Genomic DNA, 26,446 nt, shown 5'->3' on the forward strand with positions numbered 1-26,446 from the left:
GGGCGATCGGGGCGCCCCGCTGTCTCCCGCGGATCTCCCGGGGCGGCCGGGTTGCCGTCCTTCCCCGCGGACGTTTGTTTACTTTCTTCCTAGGATCGCACCCCGTTGTTGACCGACTCTGTTCTTTCCCCTCCCCTCTGCAGTTCTAGCGACGGAGAAGAGAACTCGTGGAGCTGGAGCCCCACAGATCACCGGTGAAAATGAAGGTAAGTGGAGTCCAACTCCGCCGAGCCTCGTGCCCTGGACTGCCAGCCGTGAGCCCGGCGCGGTGGAATGGATTGTCATCTTTATGTTACTTCCGATTGGTTTCGGTAGAAAGCAGTGCTTTCAGAAAATGAGGGCAAGTGAATGGGCGACAGCCCGCGAGTCTCCAAGCTCTCCCTTCACCTCAGCTCTCCGCAGCACGGAATACTTTGGAGAGGTCGGGGCAGCCTTTCACTTCTTGTCCATTAGGCTAGTATGTTTTTTAAACACTTCCTGTGTTGGCAGCAACCTTTGCAGAAGTAAAGCTTTTGTCCTGCTGGCGGTTCTTTGGGGGATTTTTTGGGAATTTTTTTTCTTCCCCATTGTCAATTCGATTTTCTTAGAGAAAGAATATACGGGTCGGGTAAAGGAGATATTGGGGGCAAAGCAAACTTCTGTGGATACGATAGTTAAATAGTTGAACTGTAATAATGCTTGGCTATAATGCAGTCTTTGTAGTAGTTTAAAACATACGTTCATCCAAGATATTTTTATATTCTTCTTAAGAAACCTGATTTGGAAGCACCACTGTGTGCCTATTTAGAAGGAAGGGAAAGGAAGTTCTCGTAGCACTGTGAAATGGGTGGCCACTCGATGTTTCTGGCCAGATACTTGCCAAACGCCTGTTTCTTGTTTTTTGGTTTTTTTAATTTTTTATTTCAGAATGTTAAGCTCGGAAATATAACATTTTCCCCAAGTTTCTCTTGCCTTCCTATTCTTGGAATAACATATCTTGAGAAAGTACTTGGGAAAACATACTGGAAAATGAACCATTGTATTTAAAAATAACAAAAACACATTGTTACCTTTGCACTTAGTAATGTTGGGTTGCTTTTGAGTTCACCTAACTCCAAAAAAAATAGGTACACTGAGACGGCAGTCGTCCTTTTACTGTAAGATTAAAATGAATAGCAGAAAGAAATTTCTCCTAATCTTCAATGTATCCTTTTGATCATGGCCATTTGCTGAAAGTAAGCTTTTCTTAGTGAAGCTATTTTAGTTATATGGCTGTGGTCTGTAGCCATCTTTTCATACCTGCATTCATCAGCTGAATTTGCAGCTTTTCACCAATAAATTTTCCAAAAAAGCTTAGTTTTTCTGTACAAATAAACTATATGCAAAAATGTTATTTTGATGAGATATATCATTATGCATTGTTAGTTTTGTTTTTAATAGCAGTATCATTTAATTTTAAAACAATTATCAGAATACTATAAATGAATAATTTTATGAGACATAATATGGACATATTTTTTCTATTGCACAAATTGTAGAGTTTTTAAAAACATTCTGAATCTGGAAAAAAATACTATATTTTATTTTTCATAGTTTCCAATTATAATTTTAAAACATTTTCTGGTATAAGGAAATCAGTGTCTTCATGAAGCCTTCTTAACAAAGTGCTTATGGGGTATTTTTCAAATTATGGCTGATATTAATGAGCTAATGTCCTAATGACAATATGGAGAGCGTCATGCTGCTTGAGGCTGGGAGGGGAGAGGCTGCAGGGCGCTCACGGTGGCCATCCTCTCCCCAGGCGGCCGACGAGCCTGCCTACCTGACTGTAGGCACGGACGTCAGTGCCAAGTACCGGGGCGCCTTCTGCGAGGCGAAGATCAAGACGGTGAAAAGGCTGGTGAAAGTCAAGGTAATAAATACAGTTTTACTTTTTTCCTCAATACAACAGCTTTATTATCCAGGTTGAAAGGATTGGAATTGTAGTAACTATATGGGGAGGTGGCAAGTCAGCATGTTTTAAATGAATCGGTACTGTGTGAAAACACTGTTGTATGCTAGACTTAGAGGAAAAGTACACTAAGAATGGAAAAGGAACCAGAATGAGAAACTTTTCCAAAACCCTCCTGTCACAGTTTCATGTTTATAACACTCCTTCATTTGGCACCTTCCTGTTTGAGGTAGAATACTTGGGACATAATCTGGTCTCTGCCTTTTCATAATGTTCAGGTAGAGACAATATCAGTAATTAGGTTAGAGCAGTGCACTGGAAACCATGTTTTCAAGACAGCAGTAAAAATAATTCAAGATTATTTTTAAAATGCTTTTATGACCAGAAAAAAGTGAAAGTTAATACATTTCTGCGTAGTATTTGAGAACAAGAAAAGTCCAGATGGATTTGTACTTGAGCTTCTTAGAAATACTGATAATTTTTGTTTTCTTCCAGTAATTTTTTCTATGTAAATATGGATTTTAATAGTTTTGTTACTTAGATTAAAAAGAACCTATTAAAAAAAGAAAAAAGCAGCCTATGCTTATACAAACATGTTAGAGCTATAAACTACTTACATAGCCTTTTGACAATATAAAGGATGTAAGATTTGGTTACTGAGTATTTGTGGGACTGTCTGACAATTTTAACTTTTCTTTTTTTCTTTTTTTTTTTGGCTCATTTTTCAAAAAAATCGGCACGAAGATTGTTTTTCTTCCTGAATTTGAATGTACTTATTTGGAGTCGCCTTGTGTATTTGGGAGGATGTGGAAGGAGAGAGGAGGGTTAGAAAGGCTCTGGTTTGCGTCTGCACCAGTTTTCATCATTCTTCAGTTTTGGGGGCCGGAAGAGCTCCGGTTTCAAATTGGCCATAAATGTGATTTTTTTTCTATACTTTGTGACAAACAGAACCTTTTAACATAACTTATTGATAAAATGCACAAAAGGCAACTCTAAACTTTTGCTGTAATTGCTATAGAGTGTAAATCTTTAGTTCCTTCTGTAAACAGTTATTAAATGCCTATAACTCGCATTGACACTTGCTACCTGCCGGGGAATATGGAAATCAGAGTGGGCTGCAGCCCCTCAAGGCACTCACAGTTAATGAGAGACAATAAACATAAACACAAGGCCCTGTAATAACTGTTAGAGCAAAGGTAACCACAGGGTACTTAGAAGGCATAGGTGAATGACATCATTGTTACAGTGCTACTGTATATATTATTTTAAAAGCAACATGCAACTTACTATGCAAAACTGTTTTCCAGGTGCTTCTGAAACAGGATAATACAACACAGTTGGTGCAAGATGACCAAGTCAAGGGTCCTTTAAGAGTAAGTGAAATAAATCATTCACAGGTTAAATTTTGCGTGGTTTCTCTGATATGAGAGACCCAGAACGTATGAAAGAGCCACGTAAAGAAACAGGGAGACGAACTTTATAGAAGTGGGATGGGATTGGGGAAAGAAAGCGAGGGAAAGGTTGGGAAGGGTGTTGCAGGTGAGAAGTGTATGTGTAGCACGGCTCCCAGTTGTACGCATTTGCCGTGCGTCACTGGCACACCAATAAAAAATGCTAATCTCAGCACTAAAGAAGTGCGGGGGACGAGAATCGCTGGGAGTTCACCGCCAGCCTGAGCTGTACAGTGAGACCCTGTCTCAAAAAGCAGCACGAACAACAAAATTCTAAGCATACTACTAGGTTGTACAGTTTGAAATCAAAACTAATGAATCATCCACTCATACTGTAACTTACTGACTTACATTTGTACATAACTTAAAATTTTATCAGAATGTTTAAGTAAAAATACAAGTGCGGTATTTGTGTAGTTAAAATGAATTATGATGTTACACTGATTGTATCTTTAAGAATGTCAGTAGTTTACGACAGGGCGGTTTAATATATATTTAAATGTTTTCATTTGCTTTTTGTTTTGAATTCTTGAACTGAATACCCTTACTTAGTTTTCACATGGTTGGCCTGTTTTAGGTGATAGTTGTTAAGCTATCTAACCAGTACCATGAGCTTTAATCTTCTTTTATTCTCAGTTGCCAAGTAAACGATGCTCATTTCATAGCTCACTTTAATGAATCTGTATAATATGTTTTTCATCCAATTCTGGCCATTCCTTCATGTATTGAATCTTTGTTGTGTCAGAGTTCCCCTTCAGTTAAAACCTGATGCACAGAGATCTGAAAGCTGAAAGGAAGTCAGCTCTTTCATACCTCTGTCTCCAGGTGAATCTTTTTTTTTTTGAGACAGGGTCAATATTGTATAAAAGAAAATAAAATCTATTTTGGTTATCTTATGGTTTTGTGTTTTTCTGTTTTTTTGAGACATAGCTCAGGCTAGCCTTGAACTCAGCAAACCTCTTGCCTCAGCCTCTTGAGAGCTGGGATTATAGCACCACCACACCCAGAGATTTTACAGTTTTTATGTTTGTTTTGGGTTTTTTTTTGGTACCGGGGATTGACTTTAGGACCTTATGCTTGCGAGGCAGGTGCGGTGCCACTGAGCTAAATCCCCAGCCCTACAGTTCTTACTTTAAAGTTTCCTGAAGTCGGTGTGATTTAAGAGACTGGATAAATGATAAAGGTCTAAGCCAGAGTAGGGAAGAAATATTTTAAGTATTATTTTTCTTAGCCAGTTGTAGTTGGTGTGAATGCCTCAATTTGTTTGTTTAAAATTGGTGAAGATGTTTGGGGTTTGTGTTTCAGGTTGGAGCAGTTGTTGAAACTAGGGCGCCTGATGGATCTTTTCAGGAAGCGGTTATCAGCAAGTTGACAGATGCTAGCTGGTATACTGTGGGTGAGTAGCTGTGTGATTGAACAATTAGATTGGATTTGGAGGTTGGGTGCAACCCCTATTTTCTGGATACGTTGAAGCATTGTTTTGGCAGAGAACCACAAATTCTTTCCTGTCAGTTCACTGGCTACCTTTGGTTACAATTTCAAGGATACCCTGGTGGAAATAAAACCAGTGACCAGTGTGGTTATGCATGCCAATAATAGCAGCACTTGGGTGGCTGAGGCAGGAGGGTTGCTGTGATCTGCATAGTGAGATCCTGTTGCAAGGGATATAGTAACTTGGCCACTGGTATTTGTTTCACTGAAAACATACTGCTGTTAAAAAAAAAAGTCAGTAGGACTGTAATTGAACCTCTGTTTGGAATTGCAGTTAAGATTGCACAGATGCTGTTACTCTGGTCTTATATAAAAGTAAGTTAAGTGTTAACGTCAGAATTTACAGATTTAAAAAACATTATGGCTGAGGTAGATTCAGGCACAGGTATAGCTTGATTTTTGATTATTAGTACAGAGTGGGCTTGCCTATTAACAGCTCTCAAGAAAAATACATATACTGCTGGGCGTGGTGGCGCATGCCTGTAATCCCAGCACTCAGAGGCTGAGGCAGGAGGATCGCTGTGAGTTTGAGACCAACCTGGGCTACACAGTGAGTTCCAGGTCAGTCTCAACTACATAGTGAGACCCTGTCTCAAAAAACACCCCCCCCCAAAAAATCCTGTTAATGTAAATGCTTTCATAACATTCCATGCTTAAGCTTATACTAGCTTTAAAAACTTCAGTGAAGCTGGATGTGGTGGCTCACGCCTGTAATCCCAGCACTTGGGAGGCTGAGGCAGGAGGATCGCTGTGAGTTGCAGACCATCCTGGGCTACATAGTGAGTTCCACATCAGTCTCAACTACATAGTGAGACCCTGTCTCAAAAAAAAAAAAAAACCTTCAGTGAGAAGCAACAAGTATCAAAATGTGTGTAAATTAAAACCTGAAAATAATACTTAACTACTCGTTACCATTATGCTGATGAGAGTAGCAGTTACTCACATTTCCAAACGTCGCAGTACTTTTCAGATGACATCCAACGCTTTGTTTTATACTGGAAGCCTGTAGCATTGTTTTATAGTTATATCCTAGTATGAGCGGTGGGTATAATTATGGTGTGGTAATTTCCTTCTCAACAAAAGGAATGGCCGTTTAGTTTACTTTGTTTTGAGTGAAAATTGTTTCTCATCAAGTTGATGCTCAAGCATAAGAGAAGAGCAGTTTGGTTTACAGTTGTATTTCCTGTGTCTACTCTGTGCCCTTTATTTGCAGTAGCAATCTGCCATAACTGCTTCTTTGCATCCTTTTTTATTCTCCTAAAACTGAGACGTTGTTGGATTACAATGGCACCATTGTTCTGAATTATATACTTTTAGTAATATTAGTTGGCTGGCAAGTTGTTAGAGATTATAAAACTAAGCTTAATTTTGTTTGTTTGTTTGTTATTTTAGTACCAGGGATTGAACTCAGGACTTTGCACTTGCGAAGCAGATGGTGGAACCACTGAGCTAAATCCCTGGCCCTACCCTTAATGCTAATTAAAAGAGGTTAAGTAAAGCTGATTTTGCTATATTAAGCAAGGCACTGGTTAAAATTACAGGAGTGAGCCAGGCATGATGGAACTTAGCAAGCATAGGTTAATGACGTCTTTGTTACAGTGTTTCTCTAATTTTTTTTTGGTACTGGGATGGAACTCGGGACCTTGGGCTTAGGAGGCAGGTGGGGGCTAAATATATTATTTTAAAAGCAACATGCTGTGATCCCAGCACTGGGGAGGCTGAGGCAGGAGGGTCATGTGAGTTCGAGGCCAGCCTGAACCTTATCTCAAAAATCCTAAGAAGAACAAGTAAAGGAGAAGATTGTGCAGAATCACATGAGCCTACATGATGTATATCCAGAAACCAGCACTGCCTCCATATGCCACTCCCCTTGAGGCTGCACTCCTATGCTTGGCGGAGCTTTACCGATGTCTCACTCAGGTTGTGGAGAAGCAGTGCCTTTGGGTTTTCACATTCTGGATTTCTTTGCCCCCAAATAATCATTTAATGATGAATAATGATTTCCGTTCTCCACATCGCCAGCATTTGAGCATTTCTGAAAACCACTTGCTGCTGAGCATTCTCTACGGTACTTCTCCATGTTGGGTAATTACAGAAGAAATGGTATGATTCTTATTCTCAAACTACTTAGAGTCTAAATTACTTATAATTGAGGTATTGAGCATTCGCATACTTAAGAATCAGTTTGCTTGCTTTGAAAACTGAACATCTGAGGACCCAAAGCTGTCTAACTCGGTCTGGCTGGTCATGGTGATGGGAGGTTTTGGAGGCAGTTCTGATACAAGCCATACACACTTGGAAGACAGACTCTCATGGAGAACAGGCTCATTTAGGGGGAAGACTTTAAATAATGAGAGCATTGGGGTAGGGATGGTGGTGCATGCTTATAATGCCAGCTACTGGGGAGGCTGAGGCAGGAGCATCGTAAGTTTGGTGCTGTCTGCACAGCTGAGTGAGAATCTGGCTTAACATAAAGTAAAAAAATCTGGGGGACGTAGTGCAGTGCTAGATTCTTGCCTAGCTTGGCTCTCGTTTCAATCCTTAGAAAATGGTGCAGCTTGATAGCAGAAGGCCCTGGATCGGTCCCCAGCATTGTTTAAAGAAAAAGTATTAAATGCTTTTTATCATTATGTGCATGAACGAGATTGTTTTGTCAAATTTTAAGATTTTAAGTTGCACGGTCCACTTTTGTTATACACAGTATTTCACTGTGCTGAACATCTATGTGTTGATGGATGTGAAAAGCACGAAGAATACTCAGAATACACTGACCTTACTGTGACCGATCGGGGCAAAGGCTGGCAACTGTGTGATCTCTTAACGGTGTGTGAATTTTCTGTACTTTTCTGTCATTGAGCACTCACTACCCACTGGGTTTAATTGCTCTTTTCTAGAACTTTTCTTCATTTCTAACACCTGGCGAAATATAGGTAGAATTATGCAAAGTGTTAATGACCTCTGTGACCTTGTTTGACCATGAGATCTCTAAGGTTATATATTACAGTATTAAAAGTAAAACCAGAGAAGATCCCATACTGCTGGTTTGGATCAAGTAATAGTTGTAATGTTAATGATATAAGGACTTCTTATATAGTGTGGGTATTTCTCTTCTGTTTAGCTAAATGAGCTGTTTAAAAGAGATTATGGATCTATTATGATTTATCTTTTAAAAATTTAAAACCTAGTAGCACTTTACCCTCCAGTGTCAAACAATAAATTAGCCACAGCACATAGGAACCTTTTTTGTGATATGAGAAATATTTTCTCTTTCTATCACACAACAGTACTTCAATAGTTTATTGATTTGACAGTTTTGATTATTGAATTAATTTGTAATATATGGAACTGTTACCTGACCAGTCATTCAAAAAGTGTTAAAATTGAAATAAGAATTAATATCTCCATTTGAATATTCCATTAATGCCTGCTAAATACAAACTGTTAACAAGACATTTTAAACATATTCTTCTTTTGGCTTTTTATATTATAAAGTAGCACAATGGGCCACGGATTTAGCTCAGTGGCACCACGCCTGCCTCATAAGCACAAGGTTGTATGAGTTCGATCCTAGGTACCAGAAAAACAAAACAAACAAAATAGCACAGTGTGTTTGAACAATAAGGACAGTGTGGAAGGGGGACAGGGATTTAGCTCGGTGGCATAAAAAAAAAAGGAGGAAATGTGAAAGAAAAACTGCTGGTAATTGACATATAAAATTTATATATACACATTCATGATATATAAAGTTTAACACTAGAATCTGTTTTATCTTTTATATTATTTTTGTTGTTGTTGTTATTTTATTTTGAGACAGGTCTCACTGTGTAGTTCTGGTTGGCCTTAAAACTCACTCTGTAGCCCAGGCTGGCCTCAAACTCAAGGCTGAGCTCCCATGTGCTTGGAATACAGGCGTGTACACCCAGCTCTATATTAATATTTTTGTAACAAGAAATACTGTTTAAGATTCAGACTGTCGGGCTGGGGATTTAGCTCAGCGATTCGGTGGCCTGCCTTGTAAGCACAAGGACCCGAGTTCAATCCCTGGTACCAAAAAAAAAAAAAAAGATTCAGACTGTCTTGGTTACTTTCCTTTCATTGATGAGACAAAATACCCGACACCCAGATTTAAAGGGGGAAAGATTCATGTGGCTTACTTTTCGTAGAGGTTTTAGTCCATGATTGGCTGTCTGCAAGGCAGGGTGGCAGAAGGACAGCAATCTTCGGCATGCCAAAGGTAGCAAAGCAATAAAAGACCTTAGCGGCGTCTTTCTGCCCCTTTTACCTTAGACCAGTAGGATCGGGGCAGTGCCAAACCAACCAGTGCACTGGATTAGTAATCACACGCTTTTAATCTCAGCATCATACACTCTAGAGTGAGCCACCTCTGGCCTCATGAGGCTTTGGAGGGACATCTAGACCCAAACTGTAACACAGTCTTTGTGCCTTGCAGTTATCATCAACATTTATTATGTCTGATTTCATGGAAGTGCTAATAGAGTATTATGTAGAGGAAATTTAGTTTCAGTTGGTGAATTGACTGACTTTTGTAGGATGTGCCACAGGCTTAGAAGACTTTGCTTTTAGTCGGAATCTCTTATGAGCCTTTTTGTTGTTATTTTTCCAGTGTCAGGAATTGGACTCAGGACCTTGCACTTGTGAGGCAGGCATGGTACCACTGAGGTAAATCCCTGGGCCCCTTGAAAAATGTTATACTAAAAATTACAGAATATTTTCAAAGTCAAGTGGCTATTCTGACTAGAAAATCATTCTTTTAAAAAAAATACTAAACGTCAAAAAAATTTCTTCACTTGTATGGTAGGCTTAAAGCCATTGTTTTTATAAGATTTAGTGTTCCTCCAATGTTAATTACATATTTTAGTGTTAGTGTCTTAAATTTCCAGATTTTTGAAGTTTTTGGGTTTTTTTTTTCTAGTACTGGGGGTTGAACTCAGGACCTTGCACTTGTGAGGCAGGCATGGCATCACTGAGCTAAATCCCCAGTCCTGAAGTTTTTGATCTTTGCTGCTGAGGCACGTGTGTAGATATCACAGATGATTATCAGTTGTGAACTGTTGGAGCTAAAGCAATCTGGAGCAAAAAGAGCAAAGCCAGAGACATACTGCTGGCTTCAAAATATTCTACAAAACTACCGTAATTAAAACAGCATGGTTCTGGTGTAAAAATAGACATATGGACCACTGCAGCAGAATAAGGAGCCTCGAGGTAATCCACATGTTTACAGTCAGTGGATTTTCAACAAAGATGCCAAGAACATCCGCTTAGTGAAGGGACAGTGACAGTGACAAGACTGGATGGCTGTATGCATGAGAATAGAATTAGAGCCTGTCTCAGACCATCTTCAGACACCTACTGAAATGATGGAGACTTAAACTTGAAGGTGCCGTGGCATTCCCTGGGCAAGGATGTTCTTAATGACCTCAGAAGCACAGTGCTATGGCTTGGGTGGTTTGTCCCCGAAGGTTATGAGTGTTAAAAGTGTCCTAGTATAGGAATGTGAGATGTGGGAAGCTCTAAGACATGAGGCCTGGTGGGCGGTGTTGAGGTCAGTAAGGGTGCTGCTCTTGGCCAGGAGATGAAGGAGTGGTGTGGTGGCACGTACTCCAGAAGGCCGAGACAGAAGCATCACAGTTCCAGCCCAGCTGGACAACTTAGTGACTGTCTCACATGGCAGGTTGACAGACAGATAGGTAGGGCTGGGGATGGACCTCAGTACAGAGGCCCTGGATTTAGTCCTCAGTGTTGGGGGTAAAGAAGGTAGTTTCTATAGGACCCTAAGAGGGGTTTCTGTAACAGCGAGTGTGGCTTCCTGTCTCCCTATGTGCTCAGGCTCTTGCACCTGTCATGATAGCATGTGTCTGTCATTAGGCCCTTAGCTGAGGCTGAACCTGATCTTAGATGGTCAGCCCCCAAAACTGTAAGCTAAATCAGTGTCAGCTTCAGGTATTTTGTTACAATAAAGAAAATGAACAAGCATAAACGCAAAAACAGGTACATGAGCTGTACCACCAAGGATACACAGTGACAAGGTAACCTATAGGAGGGGAGAAAATATTTGGAAACCTTACCTTTGATAAGAAGTTAATATCCCAGACATAAAGAACTCAACAACTCAGTAGCCAGAAAACAGACAACCTGAGTGAGATGAGCAGGCCCTGCTGTGGTTTGGACAGGTGTCCCCTAGAACCCCATGGGCGAGCCCTGGTTCACAGCCCAGGGCCAGTGTTGTGAGGAAACCCTTTCAGGCTGGGCCCCGATGGCAGGTCTGGTCCCTGGGGTCATGCTCTGGAATGGATGGAGAGACCCTGGCCCCTTCCTCCTCCTTGTCCTCAAATTCTGGCCATGGGTGAATTTGTTTTTAATGTCCTGCTGCCACTAATGTACTGTGCTGCCTGACCACAAGGCCACCTGATCATGGGCTGAAGCCCCTAAAACTGACCAAAAGCACTTTTTCTCTCTGTAAGTTGGTTATCTCAGGCATTTGTTACAGTACTAGGAAGCTAACACAGAACCTAAATAGACATTTTTCAAAAGCAGGCCAGAGAAGGCCAGGGATTTAGCTCAGTGGCGTCACCACCTGCCTCACAAGTGCAAGGTCCTGAGTTCCATTCCTGAAGTGAAAAAAAAAGACATACAAATAGCCAGTGGATACTGTACACAGTGACATTTGGCCTTTGTGTAATGGACATACGGTGATGTTCTAATCAGTTCCTGTGGCCTAGTGACATCATCACAGTTGCGACATAATGCATTACTCTTGTGCTGTGCTGATGCTACACAAACACAGCTACTGCATGTCCTGTCATACAGAAGCATAATGCGTACACGGTGTACAGCAGTGCTCCCCAACCCCCAGGTCTGTGCCTATTGGGAACAGACTTCACAGCAAACTGAGCAGTGGACAAGCAAACGAAACCTCATCTGTGTGTGTAGTGGCTCCCATTGCTCACATGACCAGCTGAGCTCTGCCTCCTGTCAGGTCAGTAGTGGCACTGGATTCGAATAGGAGCAGGAACCCTACTGTGTAAGCAGGGACTCTAGGCTGTGTGTTCCTTTTATGGATTCCATGCCTTATGATCTGTGGTGGAGCTGAGGAGGCGATGCTGGTGCTGGACAGTGGCTGCAGATGCAGATGAACACTAGCAGTGAGGTTTGACTGCACAGAGACCACGGTAAACCAGTGGTTTGCAGGCTCAGATCAAAACCCCGCCAGCATGTGGCAAGTTCCAGTTATCTGCATCTTGTGGCACGCATGGTCTGCCCATTACTTTATTGCTTCTTTTCTCACCTGCTTCCTGCACTGTGAACCTGTCTCATTCACAGTTTTGGGAAGCTCACATGCTAACTCGAAAAGCAAATGCCCCTGGAGAGTTTCTTTGAAAAGGGCAAAAAAACCCAATGATGTACAGCAGAAGGCTGCCAACAAAACGAAAGCTGGATTTAAAAAGAAATATGAATATTCCTGCTGAAATTGTGCCTTCATTGCAACATACATTAACCATATTCTCCAAGCCTGCTCTGTATAACATGGGGTGATCAACTATCCATCAAGCCCTGAAAACGTCAATACTGCTTCACCACATGCAGACCCTGCATTAAAACACAGCCTTTGGAGTTTTTCAAAGAAAAAAATAAATGTGACCACAAAGTACAGAAGCAACCACCCCTTGAGCAGAGTGCACCAAGGACATCATTCTTACTGGCCGACTGTGTCCTAAAGCTAAGAAGCCCCTTACCCTTGGCGAAGAGTTCATCCTGCCCCCCGTGAAGGACAGCTGTTGTGAGCACTCAGGAGAGGCTGCAGTGGCACGGGTGACAGGAGTACTTCTTTTGGCTGGTGCCGTACCTGCCTGGATGGACTGATGGAGCAGCAGAGGATATCGAGGCCCAGCTGTTGGCAGGAGTGAATGAGTAACTGGTGGGCAGACCAGGTTGACAAGTCTGCTAGTGTTGGCCACAGAGAGGGAGTGCTCGTTTTTGTGATATATTTTCAAGAGGATGTGCGTGAGAAGATGTTCCTGCTTTTGTTGCCAACCAACATCACAGGTGCAGAACTGTTCGAGTCTTTGAATTGGTCCATGCTAGGAAATCGAGTTGGCCTTTCCGTGTCAGTATACGCACAGTCAGGGTGGCTGCCACAACTACAGTACAGCTTCCCAGTCTTGCTACTTGGGTCAGGTCGCTTGTCAGTGGGTGTCTGCGCGCTGCATATGACATGGAGAAATGCTGGGTAGGCAGGACCAGGCACATGGACTTAACCTTTTGCAGGATGTGATTCAGATTATTGACCACATTAAAGTATGTGCCTCTCACTCATGTCTGTGCAGCTCTGTGGAGAGATAGAGGACAGCAGGGAGTGGCTTTCTAAAGGCAGAGCCCTGGCTAGAGGTGTTTCGTTAAACTGTGAGAGATACTTCAGAGATTTCTGTTAGAAAAGCAGTCTTTTCTGGCAGCAAACTTCAGGGACATGGGGTGGGTACAAAACATGCTTACTTCTTGTGTGACATATTTAACTGCTCCGTGGACTTTATCTCTCACTGCAGGGGAAAATGACACTGACGTTCATATCAGCAGATAAAGTAGCTGCATTCAAAGACAAACTGGGCTTCTGGAGCTTGCAAGTAAACATTTGGGTTTCTGACCTGTTTCAAACAGCCGATACACATTACTTCCCAGCCACAAAAGACTCCTGAACTAGGGGAAGATGGGCCTGCAGCCCATGTGTGAATAAGCCAGGTGAACAAACATTTCTGTGCTAGCAGAGGATCAGGTGCTTAGGATCACAAATGGATGTGGCCTTAAGAGTCTGAGGAAACATCCAGTCTCCATACATTCTGGATTAAAGTCAGGACAGATTATCCTGAGATTACCACAGAAGCACTGAAAAGCCTTCCGTTTCCAGAGTCCTGCCTTTGTGAAGCACAGTTCTCTGCATTGAAAGCAATCGATTGTGGAGCAGACTGGACAGGAGCAACACATTTCAGGGGTCACCGTTCCATCCCTCCTAGATGGGACCATCTAGATGCAGAAAAAACAAGCTCACAACTCCCACTGATTTTGCATTATCGTGACTTGTACAGCTATTTCTCTATATATTACAATGCACTAAAAGTGGAAATAAAGTATACAGTAAATACAATGCCCTTGAATCATCCTGAAACCATCCCCTGGCCCTCCCTCACCCTCGTCTGTGGAGAAATTGTTTTCCCAGAAACTACTAGTTCCTGCTGCGAGAAAGGTTGGGGACCACTAATGTATAGTGCTGCACACAGTACTCTATAGCGACAGTAAAGGACTGTGTTACTGCTTTCTGTGTTTGCTATACTAGTTATCATGTTTTAATGTACAATCCTGGTTATAAAAAAACGCGAGCTGATGCCGGACGAGGTGGCACACACCTGTAGTCCCAGCACTCGGGAGGCTGAGGCAGGAGGATTACCATGAGTTGAAGGCCAGCCCTGGCTGCATAGTGAGTTTGAGGCCAACCTGAACTACATAGCAAGACTCTATCTCAAAATAAAAAATTAACTGTAAAGCAGCCTCAGCTCTGTTGGGGAAGTATTCCAGAAGAGAGTATTTTTACTATGGTAGGTGCCTACTCCCTGTGTGTTACTGTGGAAGGCCTTCTGGTGGGATGGCAGTAGAGGGTACGTTTTGACCCTAGGTAGGCCTAGGCTCACGTGTGTGATAGTGTATTTCTAACAAAAAAGTTTAAAAAGTTAAAATCTTTAATACAGAAAAATAAAGCAAATGTTTACCTGTCATTGTACAATAGGTTTGTGTTTTATGCTGAGTATATTACATGAGTTGAGGTAAAAAAGTTATAGTAGGCTAAGATTTATTATTGAAGAAAAAGGAAAATAATGTCTTTTTCTTTTTTGGTACTGGTTATCAAACTCAGGATCTGGAGCCTGCTTTCTTAGAACTGGGAATTGAATTCAGGGCCTCAAAGATGCTAGGAAGCTCTTTCCAGCTGAACTACATACCCCAGCCCTTTAAAAAAATTTTTTTTTAAAAAAAAATTTTGAGGCAGTGTTTGGCTAGTTGCCTGGGCTGGCCTCCAACTTGTGATCTTCCTGCCTCAGCTTCCCAAGGATCTGAGATTACAGGCATGCATCACCATACATGGCTGATGAAAATATTTTATATAAATTTCTTGTAGCTTAAGTGTATCATGTGTGTAAATGTACAGCTCTGAACAGTAATGTCCTAGGCCTTCCTTCACACCACTGTGTCACACCCAGAGCAACTCCCAGTCCTGCAAGTTTCATTCAGTAAGTGGTATACAAATGTATCATTTTGTATCCTTTAAAACTATGTTTCTACTTTTCCTAGTTTTGATATATTTCAGTGCACAAATGCTTCCTGTCGTGTGACAGTTGCCTGCAGCCGTCAGTGCAGTAGCTTGTTGACTCGGCAGGTGCGAATGCTCATGTGACATTCTCAGTGGGGAAGTCACCTGACATGGCAAGCCAGAATGTATTCCTGTCGTTGACTGACCCAGGACCGAGTGAACAAAATGCTTGGTATGCTAGTCATCAAGGAAATGTAGATTAAGACCGCAGTAGATGTCACTTCACACGTGTTGAATGTTATCAAAAAGACAAAAAATAATAAGTGCCCATGCTCAGGATGCAAATCAGTATAGCCATTATGGAAAACAGAATAGGAGTTCTTCCAAAAAATTAAACACAGAGCCTCTGCGTGATCTAGCAATCCCATTGCTGGCTTTACATCTAAAGCAAAAAACGAAACCTGTATGCTCAATGGGTATTTGCCCTCGCATGTTGATTGCGTCCGTATTTCTAATAGCCACGATGGGAAAGCTACCTAAGATTCCATCGGTGGACCGGTGAATAAAGAAAACTTGATACATAGTCGCATCGGGGTACTCTTCAGCTTTGAAAAGGGAGAACCTGGTGGATATTGTGCTGTGTGAAATGCGCCAGGCGCAGAGAGTCTCGTGTGAGCTCACTTACACACGGAATCTGACGGAGCCTGGCTCAGGAGGATGCAGTGGTGGTTCTCGGGGCTGGCTGCGAGGTGGAAGGGTATTGAAGGGCTGAGAGGTTGAGAGAGGATGTTGGTCAAACAATGGAAACTTCAGTGGAAAATAAGAAAAAGAGACTGATTGCAGGAGTGGCTGTAGTCAGTAACAATGAATCACACAGTTCGAAATTGGTAGGGGAGTAGGTTATAAGTGCTCTCACCACAAAAATAGATGAGGATGTGAAGTAAAGGTACATGCTAATGGGCTCGATCCAGCCGTTCCACAGTGTGTACATCCTGTATTTCAAAACATGCACAGCCATAACCATTTTTATTTGTGAAGTAAAAAAAAAGAACTATTGTATTACCTAGGAGATACTTACATCCTTAAGATTTTCACTGCAGGATGTGAAATACCCTGTTAATCATAACTGCTGTTCACGGCTGTGGTATTGCTACTCATTTTTGTCTGAATCCGTCGCTCCCTCCTTCCTCGTAGGTAGGTAGGGGTAGCGGGCTGTACTATACAGTGTAGCAGGGACAGTGATGGCAAACCTTTGAGGGCCTCCAGTGATACACACAGCCCGCCGCAGTGTGTGCGCCACAGGGTTGCCCTCGCTGACCTAGCGGTTGCGCACTGTCCCATCCTGGCTTGTGTGTGTCCATTTTATAATTCTGCACCCTCTTTATTATGTCTCTCACTCCTTAACCAAGCTGTCATTCATTGAAAAACCTTCTGCTTCTGAGTTTCTTTATCCGTGAGAGGAAGGCAGTGATTGCTACCTTGAAGAGGCTGTTGCATGGATTAGGATATGACAGAGGGTTAGTAAGTGACTCCCAATTACATCCGTTATTATTTATTACTACATGATGGATCAGTGTGGAGGTAGCAGACAGGTCTCTCGTATTCAGTAGTTTATAAGATCCTTGTTATTCTCTTTCTTTGAATTCTGGCAGATTAAGATCTGTATATTTGTTTGCTTAAGAATTGTCTGTTTCTTATGAATAGTGTCACCATGAGAGTCTTGGCTTTTGTCGTTGTCCTGTGTTTTGGTGGTCTTGGTGTTTATAGTTAATTTATTACAACCGAGATACTATTTTTTGCCATTTATGTGCTCTGTGGCATTCAATGAATTATTCAGTTGCCATTTTGGCAAGCATCAGACGTTTCATGGAATTGTGAAGTCCTCACAATGTGATTTATTTTCTCTTGGCATACCGTATAATAAGTCTGATCTAAAAAGAAGCTAAATCTGTTACAGGCAACAGTTAATCACTTCACTCTTATTTAAATGCTGCAGACACTCCTTAGCATGCGTGGCTCTTCTTGATGATATTTGTGATGGGAGTTAAGAGGGGCAGCTCAGTGCTGGAATCGATAAATGTATGGTATTGTTGAGTTTTCCATATCTTTCAAAGTTGCATTGCTTACTAACTGTATAAAATACTCAAATACATGCATTTATATAGTTTTGTGGATTCAAAAGGTGTTTTTTGTTTTGTTTTTATTTTTTGAGACAGGGTCTCACTTTGTAGTTGAGACTAACCTGGAACTCTATAAGTAGCCTGGGCTGGTCTCGAATTTACAGCAATCCTCCTGTCTCAGCCTCCCGAGTGCTGGGATTAAAGGCGTGAGCCACCACACCCAGAAAAAAGTTTTAAACTGTTTCACTTTACTTAAAGTTGGAAGATTTCCTGTGTAAAACTACAGAGTGGTTTGTTCCATTAAAACCTTTGGAGACGTCACTTTGGATTTTACATTAATTTTATGAATGATACAGTATGTTGAAGTAAAATGGACTTTTTCCCTTCAAAGCCCCAATTTTAGGGCTGTGGATTTGGCTCAGTGGTGCTGTCACCTACCTCTCCTGAGTGATCCCTGGTACCAAAAATAGAAAAAAACAAAAAACACAATTTTATTTGTTGGAATTTTCATCAGAACATTTTGATTTAGGGCTGCCAATGATAAACAATAAAATACTATGGAAAAGATCAGGGTTAAAGCCGGGCATGGTGGTGCACGCCTGTAATCCCAGCACTTAGGAGGCTGAGGCAGGATGATCGCTGTGAGTTTGAGACCAGCCTGAGCTACACAGTGAGTTCCAGGTCAGTCTCAACTACAGTTGGAATTTTCATCAGAACATTTTGATTTAGGGCTGCCAATGATAAACAATAAAATACTATGGAAAAGATCAGGGTTAAAGCCGGGCATGGTGGTGCACGCCTGTAATCCCAGCACTTAGGAGGCTGAGGCAGGATGATCGCTGTGAGTTTGAGACCAGCCTGAGCTACACAGTGAGTTCCAGGTCAGTCTCAACTACATAGTGAGACCCTGTGTCAAAAAAAAAATAGATTGGGGTTAGAGGTACTGGGGATTGAACCCAGTGCTGTGACACTGGACAAATTCCCCAGCTCATTTTTTTAATTTTGGGATAGTCCCACTAAATTGTTAATTTGTCCAGGCTAGGCTCAAACTTGTGATCCTCCGGCTTTAGCCTCCCAGAGTGCTGGGATTACAAGTGTGCACTATCATGCCTGGCTCTGATTTGTTAAATTAATGTATTGATTAGTATTATGATCTTTATTTTCTGTTCGATCTCAATTTAAATGGCACAGGTCCAGTGTCATTATCTGATACTTTTGGCATTAAGAAAAAGTGTGACCTTTGTAAAATCTTAATTATTTTTTATATTAATAGAAATATTGAAATGCATAGCAAATAACTTTTTTTAAAAAATCTTAATCATTGACATTAATACTAACCTAAAGAATTATTTTTAGCTTGGTTTATGATGTTATGATTTTCTTTTTTGTTTTTTGAGACAGGATCTTATATATTCCAGGCTGGTCTTGTTCTCGTTGTAATCCTCCTGCCCCAGCCTTGCAAGTGCTAGGTTTACAGGCGTATGCCACTGATGTCATGATTTGTGATTTTTAAAATAACAGTGGCTTATTATACTCGATAACCCCAGACCCATCATCATTTTGATGTACATACTTTGGGCACTCTTTGTGAAGTGCAGATCAGTGATGTAATTGTAGGATATTGTATTTGGTACTATTTGTTGTTGTGTTTGCATGTGGACATCAGTTTCTGGGTCATGAACAGTGCATAGCATAGTGCATTTGTGGAATCATTATAGTGCTTTGTATATGAGCTTCAGAAGCTTTAATTTTCCTACAATGTCTCCTGCGTAGAGGATAATCTGGATATCTTTAAGACAAGAACCAACTGAAGTGTATAAATAGTGAACATACCCAGTGCTTTGTTTTCTTTAAAACACTTATTCGTTAAAAATAACTGTGAGGTACTCAGTGGTCTAGGGCTTGCCCAGCGTGCACGCGTTGCTGCTGCAATTCCCCAGCACAAAAGGAAAACAGTTGTGATTTGAAGGTAAAATGTTTGCCTATGAAACATTTTTTTCTAAAAAATTCAGGACTATATTCTAAGGTATTAAGTCAAAGTAAGGTAGAATTTCCCATAAGAATATTAACTTACTCTGGAAGAATGGAAAAGCATCTAGAGTTATGAACACTGGCATTAGATCTTAATCATTTTTCTGAGCATATGCTTTCCTTTGAATATGTTCTTTTCGTAAGATGTACAGACACTTGTCAAATTAATCTACATTTTAAGTATTTGTGGTAAAGATTCTGTCTTATTTCTTCATAATCTTGGACAATCAGGTATCTTCTGACATTTTATTTTGAAAGATTAAATTTATAAAATTATCAAAATGATATAGGTAACAAGAGAATATTAGTGACAAATGGTTGAATTCCTCACTCTCTGCCCATTCCTCAAAATATTTAGACATAGTTCGGATTTCTGTGTGATTATAACTTTCTGAGTCTCCTTTTGAAAAGAAAATTTTGTTTTTCTGATGTTTGTTTCGTTTCAGCCTTTATTTCTAGATTACTTAGGTCCTTAGAATTTGGCAGCCAGTACTTTTACTTTAATAAGCAGAAGCAGTATTGTAGTTTAAGAACATATCGGCAGTCGGATAATTTCAGGAAGTTAGGGGTACTTCCTTGGTGCCTGCCTCAGAAAAGACCATACACGATTCCTTTATTTTATTTTTTATTTTTTTCTGGTACTGGGGATCAAACTTGCCTCCTTGCACTTGCGAGGCAGGGGGCAGAACCACTGAGCTAAAAAATCCCCAGCCCACATGGTTCCTTTAAAAGCAGGTTTTTGCTCACTCTTTTAGGACCAAAGGTGATTGAACATGGGTGCTTTGACTCAGTTGCTAAGGAGTTGAAAAAGTGTCTCCACAGTGATAAAAATTGCCAAAGCAAATCGGGGTACATGTGGATTTTGGGGACAAGTGTTTAACCTGTGTTTGATATTTACAGAGTGAAAACTATAGTATGTTCATTTTTAAATGTTTTGGAAAATGACCAACGAATAATGGTTCGTAGAAATATTAAGCTCTAAATAAATAGCAGTAATAGCCTTCCTTGCCGTTACAGTTTTAATTCTCTGTGCATACACTCTGCTATCTGTCCCTTCTCGTAGTGTTTGATGATGGTGATGAGCGAACCCTGAGAAGAACCTCTCTCTGCCTGAAGGGGGAGAGGCATTTTGCAGAGAGTGAGGTGAGTGAGGCGGACGGGCTTGTGGGTTGAACAGTAGCTACTGATCTGGAAGCAGAATACAAATTCAGCTCGTCTGTTTCTTACCCAGACACTTGATCAGCTTCCGTTAACAAATCCAGAGCATTTCGGAACTCCAGTAATTGCAAAGAAGACAAACCGGGGAAGGAGGTCCTCACTTCCTGTGTGAGTTTTTCATATATAGTGTCATTATAATTATGGTTACTGCAGTGCTAAATGGGCGGGGTTTTTCCAGAACAGCTGAGTTTGATTGGGTGACCTTTCCATAGCATCTTGTATTCTCCTGTTAGACATGATATGCTCAGTGGACCTACTCTTAATTGTTGCCATTATTTTACTCAAGAATGATTGCATCTCAGTTTTGTTTCATTTTGATTCTTTTTTTCTTTTTTTGGTACCAGGGATCTAACACAGAAACTTGTGCTTGTAAGGCATGCGGTGGCACCACTGAGCTAAATCTTCGGCCCTCTGAAGGGCTACTTTTCTTTTACATTATTCTGGCAAAGTCCATTATTAATAGGATGATTTTTCCATTTTAAGTGATCGTGTTTTTTTTCACTTTTTAATTTATTTTTAAATTTTTCTTTTGGTACTGGGATTGAACCTAAGCCTTTGCACTGAGCTACCCTCAGACCTTTTTGTTTTATTGTTTTAATTTTTAGACAGGGTCTCCTTGAGTTACTAAGTTGTCCAGGGTGGGCTTCTCTTGCCTCATCCTTCCAAATTGCACGAAAACATTTTAAAACTTAAAATTTTCAAGGATAGTACAGTGGCCTTCCATGTGTTCCTTATCTAGATTCACCGATTTTTTGCCAGAGGGACAGGGTCTCACTATGTAGTTGAGACTGACCTGGAACTCACTATGTAGCCCAGGCTGGTCTCGGAACTCACAGCAATCCTCCTGCCTCAGCCTCCGAAGTGCTGGGATTATAGGCCTGCGCCACTACGCACGGCCTAGATTCACTGATTTTTAACATTGACATATTTGCTTTATCACTCTTCATATATATATAATTATTTTGTGATTTTATTTTGCCAAACCATTGGAGACAACATGACAAGCATCGTGAAACTCTATCGTTAAATTACCAAAATAGGAATATAAAATTCAGAAAGTCTAACTCCGGTGGCACCCTGCCGCCTAACGTGTCATTATTTCAAGTGGTGCCAGTGGTCCCGGTCACAGCCTTTCTAGCACCTCCCTCGTCCCTTGGTTCTTGGCTCCGGCCTAAGGTTCTGCACTGTCTGTCATTTACATTAAAGTCCGTAAGACACCTGTCACCTGGAAATGTTCTTTAGCCTCTTTTGTCTCTCGGGGCACTGACGGTTTAGAAGCACACTGCCAAGTCGTTCGTAGGCTGTCCTTCGATTTGGGTTTGTCTGATTGCCGTTTTGTTATTACACCGAGCTTGTGCGTAGTAACAACTGCGTAAGCAGCATGCGTCCTTGGTGCAGAAACATCAGTGAGCGTGGTAGCAGTTTGTTCCACGATTGGCGGAAGTGGTGTCCGCCAAGTTTCTAAACCTCAAAATTATCCTAGTTGCTGTTTTTTCCTTTGTAACTTACAGTCTGTGTGGAGATACTTCGAGGCTATTTAAATACCTTGTTCTTTATCAGAGTTTCAGTGATTTTTATCATTTTCTGATAACTCTTGCCTCAATAAGTTAATACTATTAAGATTGCAAAATACTGTGATGATTTTCTAGTCTCTCATTCCTGCTACATACTTTAGTTGTGAAAGTCTTGCAATTAATACTGTTTAGACTTGAGAGTAAAACTGTTATCTCAGATGAGTTATCTGAACCCTCCTATGTGTTTTACTGAGATATTTCCATACTTTGTTACATAAAGTATCAGCTGGTGTCTGATGTTAATAAAATAGAAGGGTGGTTGTCAAAAAGAAAATGTATTTGGCCTTTAAAAAGTAGAAGCGGAGTTGTTTTTTAAAAAAAAAAAAAAAAAGTGTATTTGGCACAGTGAGCATTTATTGGTGGTGGAATTGGGCTTTTCTGTCCCAGCTGGTGAATGACAGGAGAACTTGAGTCCGGGTCCTTACTGATTTGCTGGCGTGGACTCGGAGTTGCCATTGACAGCTCAGGACTACTGGTGCGGAGCCAAGGAAGTTTCCACGGCCTCAATTCAGGTAGAAGTGGAGAGGCTGCCTGAGGAACTGGGTTGAACGTGCTCGCTTCACATCCCCACTGTGCTGGTGTGTTGGGTAATGATCCAGCCGTCCTGCCTTTCAGTAACGAGGACGAGAAGGAGGAAGAAAGCAGTGAAGAGGAGGAGGAGGATAAGCAGCGTCTCCACGATGAGCTGTTAGGAAAGGTCGTGAGAGTGGTTTCTACGCCTGAGAGGACTGAGTGGTTCCCTGCTTTGGTAAGGAGGCGCCTCTGCATCATTCATCAAACGAAATGTCGTGTAACATTTAAAATAGTTTGAAAGTGCCCCATAACTCTCATTTGGGCATTGAAGATCTAATAGGTGGGCTGTCGGGTCTGCAAAATTGTGCTTCACTCTTGTTACTTTCTTTCCTTGTCTCGTAATCATGAATTAGACTCTGCAGCTCTTGCTTCAGAACGTGGCCAGCGGCCCCTTTTCACTCTGTCCCATCACGTTTTACACCATCAGGTTCCCTTAGCTTCACTGTTGAGTTTTTTTCTACTAAAGTCAGACTCCATTTCTAGAATTAACTTGGAAGGAGAAATCTTTTTAAGATACCGATTTAACCGTGGCGGTCCCGTTCTCAGAAGTGACCCTGCAGTCAGATGTGATGGACGCCCAGCAGCCCCAGCTCCTCTGGAAGCTGGGTTCAGAGGGACCAGCCTGGGTAACGTAAATTCCATGTCAGAATTTAAAAAGATAAAATACACCTGCAACAAGTCATCTAGTTTTACCCTCTTTAAATAGATATCGGAGGCCGGCCCTACCTCGTTTGTTTCCTATTTTCCCTATAAATTCTACTCAAGTTCCTTTTAAAAAAAATTTTTTTTTTTTACATTTTTCCGTACATCTTTGTGGTACATTTGTGGTTACGGTCACTGGTGGGAGTTGGTAGACAGACAGCATATTTCAGTTAGATTCTTTCTTAACTGCCCCCTCTGTAACATAGTTCATTCCTCTGAGCCTTCACCTTAAATTACTAATATTCCTGAAGATCTGCAGTGAGTTTGGCTTTGTTCTGAGTTCCTTAGAAGAGAGTACTAGGAGACCTGGGGTAGTGTATTGCCCTCCAGAAGTTTACCATACACCTATGAAACTGCATAATTAGAGATTACTGAGTAAATTAAAATGGACTCGGTTCAGGCACTGGACTAGGACATGGAGGCTTAGGATGTGTCCACCTAGATTTTAAAGAAGGCTTTAGAAATGACAAATCTTAGGTGAGTTAGTAGAGAAATATTCTTTGCTTCTGTGGAGAATGAGTAGGAAGAAGAGATGGACATTATTTCGTGAGAGCAATCAAAAATGCTTGGTAGTAGATGGTTCTTCTCTCTACTGGAAATTTAACTGTTTGATTTGGCTACTAGATGAGAGTAGGGAAATAAATAAGACTGCAAGATAATTTGCAACTGAGGTCGAACTAAGAATTTGGAAACTACACTGCAGAGGATTTTGTAGAATGGCTGAGATCAGTGTTTAGGAATGTTAATGACGCAGTGGAAATGTTGCCCCCATTGCTCTCAGGGAGATGGGAGCCAGCAAGAAGGAACTGGAGGCCTTGAGAGTAGCTGACAGGTGAGGTGAGCAGGCCGTGGGTTGTGCCTGCTCACCCTTTAAGACTTAGGACTTTGCTGCCCTTTGCCACCTGGCTTGACTCTTCCTCCGCAGAGTTTTCTTGTGGCTTTCTGCCTATTGGTATCACTGTATTTTTAAAACTATACCATGTCGAAGTTTCATCATATTAGACATTCATAAGTTGTATTTTTGGACAGAAACTGAAAGGTTATTTAGCTTAGAATGAATCCTAATCTTTTTTAAGTGGTGGTCACATTTTAGTATCTTTCATTCATTTTGCAGAGTAACTGTGAGAAGATATCTAGAAAGCCAGTATGCTAAACAAAAAAATGAGTTGTTCTCTTACGTGACTTGTAAATAATGGGAGCTATTTATGGTGGAACTGCTTTTTTTGTTAGTTAGGTTTTACATTTATTAATGAAAAAAACAGACTCTGCAGAGTGAGTTTGGGCCAAGTAAAACTAAGTACAGTCTATAGGATGAGCACCGGCCACAGTAGCCAGAAACTACTTATAAAATGCCCACGGGAAGCAGGACATGGGAGACCGAGGCAGGAGGATCAAGAGTTCATTGCCGATCTAGGCTTCTCAACAAGAGCTTATCTTAAAAAGAGAATCCACTTGAGAAGTTAGCATCCAGAATTGTTCTTTTAAAAAATACATTCATTTTCTGGGCAAGGAAAAGAAGAAGCAACTAGTTCTTTGTTTTATATTTCAGGTAGTCTCTCCCAGCTGTAATGATGACGTCCCAGTGAAAAAGGATCAGTGTTTAGTTCGATCATTTATTGATTCTAAATTGTGAGTAATGAACTACTTAACAACGTTGCATGGGAGGAGTAAAAATAGATTTGCGGGGAGGGTACCAGGAGTCAAATTCAGCACCTGCATTTGCCTGACAGGTGTGGAGCCACTGAGCTAAATCCCTGGCTCTGGGAGGAGTAAAAATGGAAGCACAGTGATAGACCTCCTGTACCAAGAGTTTCATTTTTAAAAGTCTAAAAAAAGTCCATTTATGAACTGGAAGTTGAAAAGATATCTAATATGCTCTGACATTTTATAAATAGGCTACTTTTCACTGATAAACTTTATATAAAAACTCAGCAATACATGGAACTAGTATTTAAACCATGGTTGCTTCTTTTTTTTTCAGTGAAATGTGGTATAGGATTTTTCTTTAATTACAGAGTTCTTTATTTTATCATGTGTACTATTATGAATCATAGGATTTATTTTTAATAGAATTATATTACTGGGATAATTAACTTGCCTTTTTTCTGATTAAAACTCTGACTTTTTTTTGGTACTGGGGATCGAACTTGGTACTTTGTGCTTGTGAAGCAGGTGGCAGAACCACTGAGCTAAATCCCTGGCCTAAAATTCTGGCTTTTAGAAACGTTTTCCTAGCTTCATCATCTCTGTTTAAAAAAAAAAAAAAAAAGTAAAAGCTGGTGGCACCGCTCTGTAATCCCAGCACTTAGGAGGCTGAGGCAGAGGATCACTGCTAATTGAGGCCAGCCTGGGCTACATAGTGAGATCCTGTCTCAAAAAAAGACAAACAAAAAACTTAAAATTAGGTCTGGAATGTGGCCCAATGGTAACAGTCCTTACCTAAGCCTATATAAGATCTAGGTTTGATCCCTAACATATCCCCCTCCCCTCAAAAAGCAAAGGGAAATGCATATATTTATTGAGGCATGATTCTCTGTAAAAATGAATACCATGGTATTCCTTATAATGGTAAAAGGATTTTAATATTGTCTTCCAGTAAGTGGTTTTTTAAACTAAAATTAATAAAAGTTAAGAAATATTGAACTAATTTTAAAATAAGCATCATTATTTGAAAGTGTTGAAAACATCATGCTGATAGAAATTACCCCATAACTATCTGTATGAGGGTTGTGTAGAATGAAGTATTTCAATTTTGAAGCTCTCAAATTTTATTTAATGTCCTTTGACTATGTACCACTGTGGGAGTAAGATAGTATCTTTCCCTCTATTTCTAACCCTTTTCTAAGAATTCAAATTTGCATGATCTTAGGCTTTTAAAACAGCTTATAGACAATAATTTTTACGTGTTTCTTTTGTTTTGTTTTGTTTTTTGATACCAGGGATCAAACTCAGGATCTTGCACTTGCTTGGCAGGCATGGTGCCACAGAGCTAAATCCCCATCCCAATAATTTTTAAGGTTTTTTTTTTTTTTTTTTTTTTTTTT

At 40.8% G+C, this 26,446-nt stretch overlaps 1 protein-coding gene across 1 annotated transcript in view; it reads left to right on the forward strand.

Annotated features, from left to right (window-relative positions):
- Window positions 1-41: 41 nt before the first annotated feature.
- Arid4a (AT-rich interaction domain 4A) overlaps window positions 42-26,446 on the forward strand; it is a 73,786-nt gene continuing 47,381 nt past the window's right edge. Inside the window, exons 1-8 of the mRNA XM_010641448.3 lie at window positions 42-206; window positions 1,781-1,891; window positions 3,238-3,303; window positions 4,687-4,777; window positions 20,399-20,478; window positions 20,567-20,661; window positions 22,743-22,875; window positions 24,952-25,031. Coding sequence (XP_010639750.1) covers window positions 201-206; window positions 1,781-1,891; window positions 3,238-3,303; window positions 4,687-4,777; window positions 20,399-20,478; window positions 20,567-20,661; window positions 22,743-22,875; window positions 24,952-25,031 — 662 coding nt within the window. The 5' untranslated portion in view covers window positions 42-200. The remainder of the gene's footprint in view (window positions 207-1,780; window positions 1,892-3,237; window positions 3,304-4,686; window positions 4,778-20,398; window positions 20,479-20,566; window positions 20,662-22,742; window positions 22,876-24,951; window positions 25,032-26,446) is intronic.

This window comes from Fukomys damarensis, unplaced genomic scaffold, assembly GCF_012274545.1.
Source record: "Fukomys damarensis isolate Sample0158 unplaced genomic scaffold, DMR_v1.0_HiC HiC_scaffold_21, whole genome shotgun sequence".
Lineage (NCBI taxonomy): Eukaryota > Metazoa > Chordata > Mammalia > Rodentia > Bathyergidae > Fukomys > Fukomys damarensis.